The sequence below is a fragment of the Mugil cephalus genome, chromosome 2, assembly GCF_022458985.1.
Source record: "Mugil cephalus isolate CIBA_MC_2020 chromosome 2, CIBA_Mcephalus_1.1, whole genome shotgun sequence".
Lineage (NCBI taxonomy): Eukaryota > Metazoa > Chordata > Actinopteri > Mugiliformes > Mugilidae > Mugil > Mugil cephalus.
In genome coordinates, this window is record NC_061771.1 from 30,319,672 (window position 1) to 30,332,191 (window position 12,520).

The following is a 12,520-nucleotide window of genomic DNA, read 5'->3' on the forward strand; positions in this document are numbered from 1 at the left end:
TTAATCAGGTCTGATTAACCCAGAGGCCTCAACGGTAGTGAGGCGTTTACTGACCCACACAGGCTCAGACATCCCAGGATTCAAATAAAAACACACAATGAGGAAAGATTTAAATTTTTTTAATTTCTTTTATGTTTAACTCGTATCTTATCTTATCTGGTTAAAATGTGTAAAATGTACATTTTCCTTATTTTTATGAGGACAAGGCTTCATGATATCCCCAAGAACAGCTACTTTCACACAACAAAATATTTGTTTTTACCATTTTACTAAATTCTGAAGGTCTCTTTAAAAGAAGGTGACATCTGTGGGTCAAATATGACCCGCCAAGAATAGAGATGTATGGATCATAGAAAATGTTTTAGGTCAAAAAATACCCCTCTTCATCTTTGAAAATAAGGTCAAGCAATATATTAATCCTGTAAGACATTCCACTAATATAAAATACTTCGGATTTATGTGCTCTTTTCAATGTATTTGTGTAGTGAAATATTGTATAATAAATAATAAATTAAATGATGATAATAACTTATGGAGGGAGCAATGATGATAAGGCTGTAGAATTAGGTTCTGGTTCATTTTATTTATTTATTTTTTATTTGACACATTTAGAACAGAAAAACAAACAAAAACAGAACAATGATATAATGTGACTGTGACTGTAGACTGTATTGTATAAAATGAAATTCACAGTGAAGTAAGAAAAAAAAATCAGCCATGAAATAAACAAATTATTGTATATTGTATATAAATATAATGAGCACAGTAATAATGAGTAAACCTGATGGAATAGAGGAAAAGGGCATTCAGGTTTATTGTTTTCAAGCTCAGGTTAGTCCCCAGACATTTTATTTTATTTTTCTCAGTTCTACATCTATACCTATACTTTCGTTTACATCATGTGCTGTGTGGAATTATTACTGTAATGGCTGCAGGTACAACGATAGGTTTTTCTGTGCATCGTACTATGTACGACTGTGCATGTGACAAATTAAGCTTTATCTTCTTATGTTATCTTAGTATCATTATCTTATTTCGAAACATAGACTTTCTGACATATTTTGATTCCAAACACATCTTTTTAAAATAGTTTACTCCACCTAACTCCCTCGTTGCTATGTACTTAAATCTGCTTTTATACTATTGCAGTCTGTGTTTTATTCTTATAAAATATATATATATATGTGTGTGTGTGTGTGTGTGTGTGTGTGTGTTTTACATGTGGTTATTTTATGTAAGGTGACTTTGAGTGTTTCAAAGGATATTATTATTATTATTATTATTATTATTATTATCTTAAACACAATATTTTAACTCTTTTTTATTTGTAACTGACTTTAACATAATTTTAATTCTTTATTCTATCATTTATTTCTAAATATTCCTCCTAATCCCTTTTCTTCTTATCATTATTATTATTACTTAATCAGTAATGTTGACTAATTGATTGGTGAATTAATTGGTTGGTTAATTGATGAGTCTCCACCAGGGGGCGGTGAATCTTCCCGTTCATCATCCTCATAGAAGAAGAAGAACCGGCTCACAGTGCGCATGCGCCCCGTGAGTACCAGGACTCTGAGGGTCAACATGGTTCTGGTTCCTCTGGTCCTGTTTGTCTCTACCAGACTCTGATCCAGATGTTGCGGCTGCTGCTCCGGAGGCTCCGGCTGCTGCCCGGGCCGCGGGGTCTCCGGTCTGCGGACTCAGCCCGCTCCTTCGGCGGCTCCGCTCCGGAGATGCCGGCCGCTCAGGTCCGGAGCACCTTCCTGGACTTCTTCCGGGAGAAACACGGACACCTGCTGGTTCCGTCCTCCCCGGTCCGGCCCAGAGGAGACCCCAGCCTCCTGTTCGTCAACGCCGGCATGAACCAGGTGGGTGCGGACCCGGTCCCGAACTAGAGAACCAAGAACTACAGAACAGGTGGATCTATGGAATGTGGAACTACAGAGACAAAAACTATAGAACCAAGAACTATGGAACAGGTGGAACTACAGAACGTAGAACTACAGAGACAAAAACTACAGACTAGACAGGACACGAGACACAACTATAGAGCCAATAACTACAGGACAGATGGAACTATAGAACCTAGAATTAAAATTAATACAAGAACCACAGGCAGCTACATGAAAGGCAGATGAATTAATTAATATGAGACTGGACCAGTGTTTACAGCTCAGGTCAGAGCTTAACTCATTGAACATGTACTTCCTGTTTATATGTTTCTTTAGACCTGATATTATTATTATTATTATTGCTGTTGTTGTCATTATTATATACATCTTGTTTAATATTTAAAACGACTTTAATAAGAGAGAAGGTTCATACGTGGTGTTAATATCAGACCTCCAGCTGACTCTTCTTCTGTGGTGTCAGTTCAAGCCCATCTTCCTTGGTACCGCGGACCCTCGCAGTGAAATGTCCTCATACCGCAGAGTGGTCAACAGCCAGAAATGTGTCCGAGCCGGCGGCAAACACAACGACCTGGAGGACGTGGGCCGGGACGTGTACCACCACACCTTCTTCGAGATGCTGGGGAACTGGTCCTTCGGAGACTACTTCAAGGTAGGAGAGGGGACGGGGACTTCCTGTTTAAAAGGGGGGCGGAGTCTCATTTAGTTTCTGTGTGTTTCCAGGAGGAGGCGTGTCGCATGGCTTGGAGCCTCCTCACAGAGCATTATGGGATACCCGCTGAGAAACTCTATGTGTCTTATTTTGGCGGGGACACTGGGGCGGGGCTACCGGCCGACAACGAGACGCGACACATCTGGTTGGACGTCGGGTGAGTCCACACGAGTTCTCAGATGGACACCGTCTGGTTCAGGGTTCAGGGTTAACTTAATGTCACCCCCCCACAGGGTTCCTCCTGGACGTGTCCTGCCCTTTGGCCTGAAGGACAACTTCTGGGAGATGGGGGACACCGGCCCCTGTGGCCCATGCACCGAGATCCACTACGACCACGTGGGAGGACGAGACGCCGCGAAGCTCGTCAACGCTGACAATCCAGATGTGGTGGAGATCTGGAACCTGGTCTTCATGCAGTACAACAGGTTCATATGCAAACCGGCTTAGACCGGATCAAACTGGTTCACATGGGATTACTCTAATTCAGATTAAGATTAAACCAGTTCAGTCTGGATCAACCCAGTTCAGACTAAATTAAACCAATTCACATTAGATTAAACCAGTTCAGACTGGATCGAACCAGTTCAGACCAGATTGAATCAGTTCAGACCAGATTCAACCAATTCAGATTAGGTTAAACCAATTCAGACAGGTTGAAACTAGTTCAGATTAGATCAAACCAGATCAGACCAAATCAACTCAGATCAACTCAGTCAGTTGAGATTACATCAAACCAGCTCAAACTAGATCTAACCAGATCAAATTAGATTAAACCAGTTCAGACTGGATCAAACCAGTTCAGACCAGATTGAACAAGTTCGTACCAAATTCAACCAATTCAGATTAGGTTAAACCAGTTCAGGTGGGATCAAACCAATTGACATTACACCAAACCTGTTCAGACCAGATCAAACCAGTTCAAACTAGATGAAACCAATTCAGACAGGTTGAAACCAGTTCAGATTAGATCAAACCAGATCAGACCAGATCAAACCAGTTCAAACTAGATGAAACCAATTCAGACAGGTTGAAACCAGTTCTGATTAGATTAAACCAGTTCAGATTAGATCAAACCAGATCAGACCAAATCAAACCAGCTCAGACCAGTTTAAACCAGTCCAGACTGGATTAAACCAGTTCAGATTAGATCAAACGAGTCAAGACCAATTCAGACCAAAACCCGTTCCTGGTCTGGTCCTGTCTCCTCAGGGAGCTGGATCACAGTCTTCGGCTGCTGCCCCAGTTCAGTGTGGACACTGGGATGGGACTGGAGAGACTGGTCCGAGTCCTGCAGGGCAAAAGGTCCAACTACGACACGGACCTGTTCACCCCGCTGCTGCACGCCATCCACCAGGTACCAGTCCGTTGTCGTGGTGTGTCTCTATGTCGTCATGGCGATGCGTTTCTCTGTTGTCACGGCGACGTGTCTTTCCTCAGAGATCGGGGGTGGGGCCGTACGGCGGGAGGACGGGGACGGAGGACGGGGGGAAGGTGGACCTGGCGTACCGAGTCGTGGCCGACCACATCCGAACGCTGTCGGTCTGCATCGCTGACGGAGTCCATCCAGGCATGTCCGGAGCAGAGTGAGTCTCCGTCCAATCAGCTGCCGGCGCTGACGCCATGTGTCTCGGTTGTATCTGATCCGGTTTGTGTTCCTGGGTCAGGCTGGTGCTGAGGAGGATCCTGCGGAGGGCGGTCCGGTTCTGTGTGGAGGTTCTTCAGGCTCCTCAGGGAGCGCTGGCCAGCCTGGTTCCTACCGTCACCCACATACTGGTAAAATACATTTCCCACAATCCCTCTGACCAGGAACTCTTACGCACACTTTTCCACCAAACAGGTTCCAGACCTGGTTTGGAACCGCATAAGCACCAGCCAGGCTGGTTCCAGATTGGTTCCAGTCAAGCATCGAGCTGGGCTAAGGAGGTGGGCGGGGCTACAGACCAAAACAGGAACAGCTAAAGTTATGAACCGCCATTTTTAAAACTACAACCAGCAGGTCGCATCGAAAAGAAAAGAAGAAACCCAATGACTGTTGGCCTCTGGAAAGTAAACCGGTTCTTCAGAGGAAACAGATCAGAACCAGTTAAGCACTGAACCGGCACCTGGTTCTTTTTGCTGGAAAAGGGGGGTAACTGATTGTTCCCTTTTTTCGCAGGGTGACGTGTATCCGGAGCTGCACAGGGAGGAGGACCGGGTGAGTCTGGTGGGATCCAGATGTGTGTTCACCTGTGGAACCAGGTGAACGATGGACGGGGAAGTAGTGATCAGCTGGTAGTCTTTGTCTTCCAGATCGTGGACGTCATCAACGAGAACGAGGCTCAGTTCCTGGCCTCTCTGCAGCAGGGCAGCAGGCTGATCCAGCGCACGCTCAGCAGGGAGGACTACAAACATGGAGTCTTCCCAGGTCAGTTCACCTGCGAGCTCCTCGTCCAATCAGAGCCTGTCCTGTGTAGCGTTGCCGAGTAACAGTATCTCCTCTGACTGTGTGCTAGCCTCGGTGGCCTGGTCGCTGCACAGGGACCTGGGCTTCCCTCTGGACCTGGTGGACCTGATGCTGGAGGAGAAGGGGGTCCAGGTGGACCGCCCGGAGCTGGAGAGACTGATGGCAGAGAGCCAGAAGGTGTCAACCTCATTAAACCTTTAAAAAACAAACAAACAAAAAAAGATAAGATGGGTGTCTCAGATTTAGCAGTAGCTAATTTCCATCTGTAGTCCTACATAAAACATGAAATAGACACCACAGGAAAGACTACAAACATGGAGTCTTCTCAGGTCAGCTCACCTGTGAGCTCTGGTCCAATCAGAGCCAGTCCTTTTGCATATTTGTCACCCTTCACTATTTCAGATCATCAAACTAATTTAAATATTAGTCGAAGATAACGCAAGTAAACACAATGCATCGTCTGTGAGGTAACAGATGGTTGGTTGTGTCTCAGGTGGCGTCCGAGTCGTCTCAGTCAGCCGATGAGTCCCAGGTCGTGCTGGACGTCGTCAGCCTGGCGGAGCTGCAGCGTCTCGGGGTTCCTCACACCGACGACGGCCTCAAATACCGGTACCGACTGGACCAGGACCGATACGGTACGGACCGGTTCCGCCATCACCGGTATCCTGACGCTGTCCACGCCACTAACCGCTGACCTGAACCCACTCCCAGTGTTCCCAGCGTGCCGAGCGACGGTCCTGGCGCTGCACGACGGCCAGACCCTGGTGTCGGAGGTCCCTGAGGGCCGGCGATGTGGAGTCATCCTGGACCGCACCTGCTTCTACTCCGAGCAAGGGGGGCAGTCCCACGACCGGGGCTACTTCACCAGGGACGGGCTGCAGGTCAGCGGAACCGCTAACCCGCAATTAATGCTTCACGCATGCTAACGTCGCAGCTAACCTCCACACTATGACTGGTCCTTCTTGGCAGTAGCGTGTTTCCTCTTTATTATTTGCAGAACCGCCTCCAATCGCTGCGATTCGTTGTTTTGGATGAGTAAACAATAGTCCAGCTACACGTGCACTGTTTGTGTTGAAAGTTTCTGCACGACCACACATGTAAATTACGGTATTTTTCAAAATTCTGACCGTATCACTTTTTACTTGTTCACAACATTTTCTACTGATTGAGAGAAATTGCTGCGACAGATTGACTAAGGATGGACTGTTTTACTGTGGTGATGAGTAAATATTGTAAAATAATACCACGCTAGTAGTAAAACAGGTTTGCATGGCCACATGTTAGCACTGACTGCCGATATTAAAAAAAAAAAAAAAAAAAAAAAAAGGATGAAATGTTATCAAGATCAAATGAAAGAACATGGACAATAAGGTTTCTTTTATTTTGACATATTTATATTTAAACATATTTAAACTTCTATGTCTGTGATGTCAATAGCGACCGGCTACCGTAACAGTTGTAGTCTACGCGCAACATTTTTCATTCACAAGAATCTAAAAATGGGAACATTTTCGGGGACAGGTCATTCAAAAACGGGGACTGTCCCCAGAAATCGGGGACGTCTTGTCACCCCAAAAAAAAAAAAAACAAAAACAAAAAAAACAACGCGTCACCTTTTTTCCCAGTGACTCAGTGACACCGTGTGTGTAGAAGCGCTTCAATGAAAATGTTCCGATCTCACGATGTAACATTCTGAACACTGTGTAATGAAATATGCCAGTATATTAATGTATATTAATGTATATTAATGTATAATAATGTATATTAACACCCAGCCTGCTGTTGGTGGTGAAACAGGAAGTAGAAACCAGGCTGGTAGATCAGACACAGCACCACCTAGTGTCTGGGCGAGTGTCCAGGTGACTCCAGGTGTTTCCTGTCTCTCAGGACCCGGTGCCGTACCCGGTGGAGGCGGTGCTGAGGGCGGGGGGCTACGTGGTCCACCAGGTGACCGCAGCCGACAGCCTGAAGACTGGAGACCAGGTCCAGCTGCATCTGGACCAGGTGAGTGCAGGACTCCAACCTGGATCTGTTCCAGGTTTAGTTCAGACCGACCCAAGAATATTAGCAGAACTACAGGACTATTTTGTTTTTTAGTTTCCGGCTGATGTGACGTCCTCTGTCTCTGTCTCTGTCCCTGTCTCTGTCCCTCAGCTCCACAGACTGTCCTGTATGGTGAAGCACACAGCGACTCACATCCTGAACTTTGCTCTGAGGAAAGTTCTCGGTCCCTCGGTTCAGCAGAGAGGATCTCACGTGTCGGCCGAACGTCTCCGCTTCGACTTCACCGCCAAGGTCCGTCTCTGTCCCCTCCGTCTGTCCTCGCCACGGCCCCGCGGCCGTCTCTGTCTGACGTCCCGTCCCTCCGTCTCTCCCCAGGGTTCTCTGACTGTCCCGCAGCTGCAGCAGGTGGAAAGCTGTGTTAACGACATCGTCTCAGCCAATCAGATCGTCCACAGCCAGGAGCTCCCTCTGCAGAGAGCCAGGAGCATCACGGGCCTGAGGACAGTGGACGAGGTGACCTGTCCCCATCCGTCTGTCTGTCTTTCTGATGGTCTCGCCTGTCTCCGGGCGTGCTGACCGTCCTGTCCTCGTGTCCTCCGGTCAGGTGTATCCTGATCCCGTCCGGGTGGTGTCCGTGGAGGTGCCGGTCTCTGAGCTGCTGGACAATCGGACGTTGGACAAAGAGACGTCCGTGGAGCTGTGCTGTGGAACGTGAGACACCTGTCCACCTTTTACATTTACTCAGACGGGGTCAGCGGGGACAGACAGAGTCTAACTTCCGTGTCGTTTGTAGTTGTCAGTGAGTCCGTGGTTTGTTTCTCGTCTGTGTCTCTTTTGTCTTTAAAGTTTAACGTCTCTTTTTTCTTGCTTTTTAATCAATGAAATTTCCTAATTTAATGAGGAAACTGACACGGACGTGATGCACGTTACAAAACTTGGTAATAGTTTTTCACACCAAATGTCAGAGAACAAGAATATGAACGTAGAAATCACATGAACTTAAACTCGTCTCTTTCCACTTTAAGCTCAGTCAGATTTTATGGAGATCTGAGTATTTCTCCACTGTTGTGTAACGGGAAAGAAAGAAAGATGCTACGCTGCACAAACCGACTTTCAAGAAAAATAAAAGCCTCAAATCAAGGACACACGTCTTATGTTTTGTCCAGAAAAACCATTAACCCACTGGGAGATTTTATTTTTTTTTCCTGATACAAGATGATTTGATTGAATCTAAGATTATTTAGCTTCGTTTTTTTTGTCCCACGTGTGAGACTAACGGACGTGTCCCTGTCCCTGTCCCTGTCCCTGTCCCAGTCACCTACTGCGGACCGGAGCCGTCCAGGACCTGGTGATTGTCTCCGAGAGACAGATGGTGAAAGGGATCAGTCGGATCGTCGCCGTGACGGGACGGGAAGCAGCGCGGGTCAGAGATCACAATACTGTGGATCGTAGGGCTTCAACAGGGGGTCCTGGCCCTAGCTGTCCTCTGTCCTCTGTCCTCTGTCCTCTGTCCTCTGTCCTCTGACCTCTGTCCTCTGCGTCCTCAGGCTCGAGAGGCCGGACAGGTGTTGTCTCAGGACGTGGACTCTCTGTCAGCCAGACTCCCAGACTCCGCCTCCAGCATCGACTCCGCCCAGAGACTCGCCAAGGAGGTCGGCGTCCTCTCTGACGTGAGTACACTACCCACGATGCACTGCTGCAGCCGCTGAGACACTAATTGAAGCTCCACTCGTGACTTATTGCGCTGAAAAGCCATAATCACGGAGGTCGTAAGTGATTTAAACCCTGTTTAAAATCGTCCGTAATTAGTAAAGTAAAAAAAAAACCTTAATTACTTTTGTTACTTTTTCTGACTATTTTCACTTAATAATTATTAGGACGCTGTTCGAATCAAATCGAGCATTAATTAATAAAGAAGGAGCTGATTTAAATACTGACAGGTCGTTGGTAGTTTCTTCCCCCGGGATAAATAGCATCAAAAATATATATTTTTAATTAATATCTATTATAATTTAGAAAGTAACTAAAGTAAAACACAGAGTTTATTTATCCCATCAGACCGTGACACAGACGTAGGAGGATAATGAGGTCATGTCTGAATCGCAGGACGTCCTCAGGTAAATCTGACCTGAGCGGGACCTAACGGGGGCGTTTGCCCCTGGTCTGTGTCTTGCAGGCTTTAGATAACACCCCCATCCCCCAGTGGCAGCGCAGGGAACTGCAGAGTCGACTCAAAGCTCTGCAGAGGACCAGCAACACGACGGTCAGGAAACTGGAGACCAGAGAGGTGAAGCGCACACCTGACAAACACACACACCTGACAAAGGTGAGGTTCCGCTCTGACGTGATTTCCCATCATGCTTCGCTCAGGCTGCAGCCAGAGCTCAGGCTTTGCTGGAGAGGAGCGGAGGGAAGGAGGTTGTGGTGGAGCTGGTGGACACGGACTCTCTGTCGGTACGTAAACGCACCCGTTAACAGATCAGCTGATTCCTGATGAATCCTTAGCGCAGGAGCCCCGCCCCCCACCAGCTATATATGTTCTGTATTAAACTATAAATACATATTATTATCAGTTTTACATCCAGTATGAAGCTATTCAAATAATACTAAGGTTCAAATGTTATTTTTTTACCACAGTAGAGCGGCCGCGTGTGTAACTGGCAGATAAATAAAGTGACAGATTCAGGTTTCTGCTTTAAACGAACCTGAGACATGTTTAGATGTTTGACCCTGTTCAGAAACACACAACTTGTCTCATTAACGGATGTTGATGGGAGCTGCTAGCTTCTCTTCCGCTAACATAGCTAGCTGCGCTGTTAGCTTCTCTTCCGCTAACATAGCTAGCTGCGCTGTTAGCTTCTCTTCCGCTAACATCGCTAGCTTCTCTTCTGCTAACATCTCGAGCTGCGCTGCTAGCTTCTCTTCTGCTAACATCGCTAGCTGCGCTGCTAGCTTCTCTTCTGCTAACATCGCTAGCTGCGCTGCTAGCTTCTCTTCCGCTAACATCGCTAGCTGCGCTGCTAGCTTCTCTTCTGCTAAAATCTCTAGCTGCGCTGCTAGCTTCTCTTCTGCTAACATTGCTAGCTGCGCTGCTAGCTTCTCTTCTGCTAACATTGCTGGCTTCTCTTCTGCTAACATTGCTAGCTGCGCTGTTAGCTTCTCTTCTGCTAACATCGCTAGCTGCGCTGCTAGCTTCTCTTCTGCTAACATTGCTAGCTTCTCTTCTGCTAACACTGCTAGCTGCGCTGCTAGCTTCTCTTCTGCTAACATTGCTAGCTGCGCTGTTAGCTTCTCTTCTGCTAACATCGCTAGCTGTGTTTCTAGCTTCTCTTCTGCTAACATTGCTAGCTTCTCTTCTGCTAACACTGCTAGCTGCGCTGCTAGCTTCTCTTCTGCTTACATTGCTAGCTGCGCTATTAGCTTCTCTTCTGCTAACATTGCTAGCTGCGCTGTTAGCTTCTCTTCCGCTAACATTGCACGCTGCGCTGTTAGCTTCTCTTCTGCTAACATCGCTAGCTGTGTTGTTAGCTTCTCTTCCGCTAACATCGCTAGCTGTGTTGTTAGCTTCTCTTCTACTAACATCGCTAGCTGTGTTGTTAGCTTCTCTTCTGCTAACATCGCTAGCTGTGTTGTTAGCTTCTCTTCCGCTAACATCGCAGCGTGGCGACTGAACAGGTTCTCGGCCAGTTGCGAGGAACTGTAATATGCGGCCTTGTGATTGGCTCAGCAGCGATGGGGGCGGGGCCTCCTGTGCTTTTAGATTGACAGGTCCAGTGTGATGCTCTGTGTCTCTGAATGAGTGAAGTTCTGACTGAAAGATGAAGTCTTCTGCCTCCATTTATCCCTTTACTAAAATATGTTGGATTCATGTTAATGTGCATTTAAAGACATTAAAATTTGTGGGGAAAATGTAAAAAAAAAAAAAAAAAATGTCTAATCAACCAAAGATGGGGTGGCGTCCCTCCCGTTGATGCGTTGCCCTAAACGGATCAATAACATGTTTCAGGTCCTGATGAAGACCGTGAACCAGCTCAGCTCCCTCTCTCCTCTCAGTCACGTGATGCTGCTCGCTCACCAGAGGCATTCTGGGAAGGTTCTGTGCGCCTGCCAGGTTCCCAAGGTAACACCCCCCCCCCCCCCCCCCAATTAATACTTCTTCTTCTTCTTCTGTCTCCGTATTAGATGTAGCTTTGAGTTTTCTTTTCATCAGACAGGAGCTGTCGTCTGCTCAGTGTGACGTGAGTCTAAAAACAGATTCCACACGTCTGGAGAATAATAATAATAATAATAATAGAACTGATGCAACAAATCATGAATAAAAAAAACCCACAACAACACAGCAATAAAAACACATTCAATCAGAATGAATCAGAACAACTCGCAACACACAATAACACCAACAAGACATGTATCAAATGGATGGATGGATCATGGATGGATCATGGATGGATGGATGGATGGATGGATGGATGGATGGATGACATTGTTCAGGCACATACCATAAACCAGGAACACCCAATATTTAAAGAATCACAAACAGAGCTCCGTTGTGTGTCTCTGATCTTCAAAGGCTTCCTCCTGGAATCTATGAGATTCAACGCAAATCCTGCAATAAAATCTACACCGGAAAACCATCCATCACTGGAAAAACAGGAACATCTAACAGTGAAACGTTTTTAGACTCACGTCAGCTCTGAAGCTACAGTCGAAACTCGTCATCTCTGTTACTCCTGTCTGATAAAAAGAAAACTCAAAATGTATCTAGGCATCGCGGAGAACGACAGCTGTGATTGGTCGTCTTAGTAGCAGCGTGTTTCCTCTTTAGCATTTCCGGCTGATTGATTGATTTGGATCATTGAAGAATCTGTGAGGTTAACTGAGGAGTTTTAGAGATGCAGACGTTTCTATCGCTCGTGTTCGGCCAAAATTTCAGCAAATGTTTCAGTTGAAAGTGAAGCAGGAAGTAGAAGCAACAATTGACAGCGCCGCCTGGTGTTTGGGAGGAGTTGTTGCAGAGCGAGTCAGACTGATGAGGCAATAACAATAAAAAACACAACGAAAAACACAAACTCATCTCATGTTCGGATAAAAGAGCACATAGAAAAAACTATAAATGCACCACAACCATTCACCTGTCAGTGACATCACAGGGGGGCGTGGCTTGCTCTTATTAAATGGTGAATCTGTTTCTTTCCCGTAGGACTCTCCTTCCATCGCTGCCTCTGATTGGGCGGTGGAGGTGTGTCGCCGCCTCGGGGGGCGCGCTGGGGGCTCCGCGCTGGTTGCCAAGGGAACAGGAAGCAGCGGCGACATCGCCGAGGCCGTGAGGTGGGCGGAGGACTTCGCCCGCCAGAAAACACGGACGTGATGTCACGTCTTTAACGAACCAGAACATTTCTTTGTTTTAGAAGAAATAAAAAAATAAATAAATAAAAAAAACACAACAAA

The 12,520-nt window shown here is 46.5% G+C and overlaps 1 protein-coding gene across 1 annotated transcript; it reads left to right on the forward strand.

Annotated features, from left to right (window-relative positions):
• The first annotated feature begins 1,532 nt into the window (after positions 1-1,532).
• Positions 1,533-12,511, forward strand: aars2 (alanyl-tRNA synthetase 2, mitochondrial (putative)). The gene is made up of 22 exons (XM_047579286.1): positions 1,533-1,871; positions 2,377-2,565; positions 2,637-2,782; positions 2,859-3,050; positions 3,835-3,979; positions 4,063-4,208; positions 4,290-4,398; positions 4,781-4,819; positions 4,915-5,029; positions 5,118-5,245; positions 5,562-5,703; positions 5,780-5,949; positions 6,956-7,072; positions 7,223-7,363; positions 7,448-7,585; positions 7,677-7,783; positions 8,387-8,495; positions 8,620-8,742; positions 9,249-9,359; positions 9,443-9,526; positions 11,079-11,192; positions 12,273-12,511. The coding sequence occupies exons 1-22, from the start codon at positions 1,638-1,640 to the stop codon at positions 12,438-12,440; spliced, it is 2,967 nt and encodes a 988-aa protein (XP_047435242.1). The 5' UTR covers positions 1,533-1,637; the 3' UTR covers positions 12,441-12,511.
• The last annotated feature ends 9 nt before the right edge of the window (positions 12,512-12,520 follow it).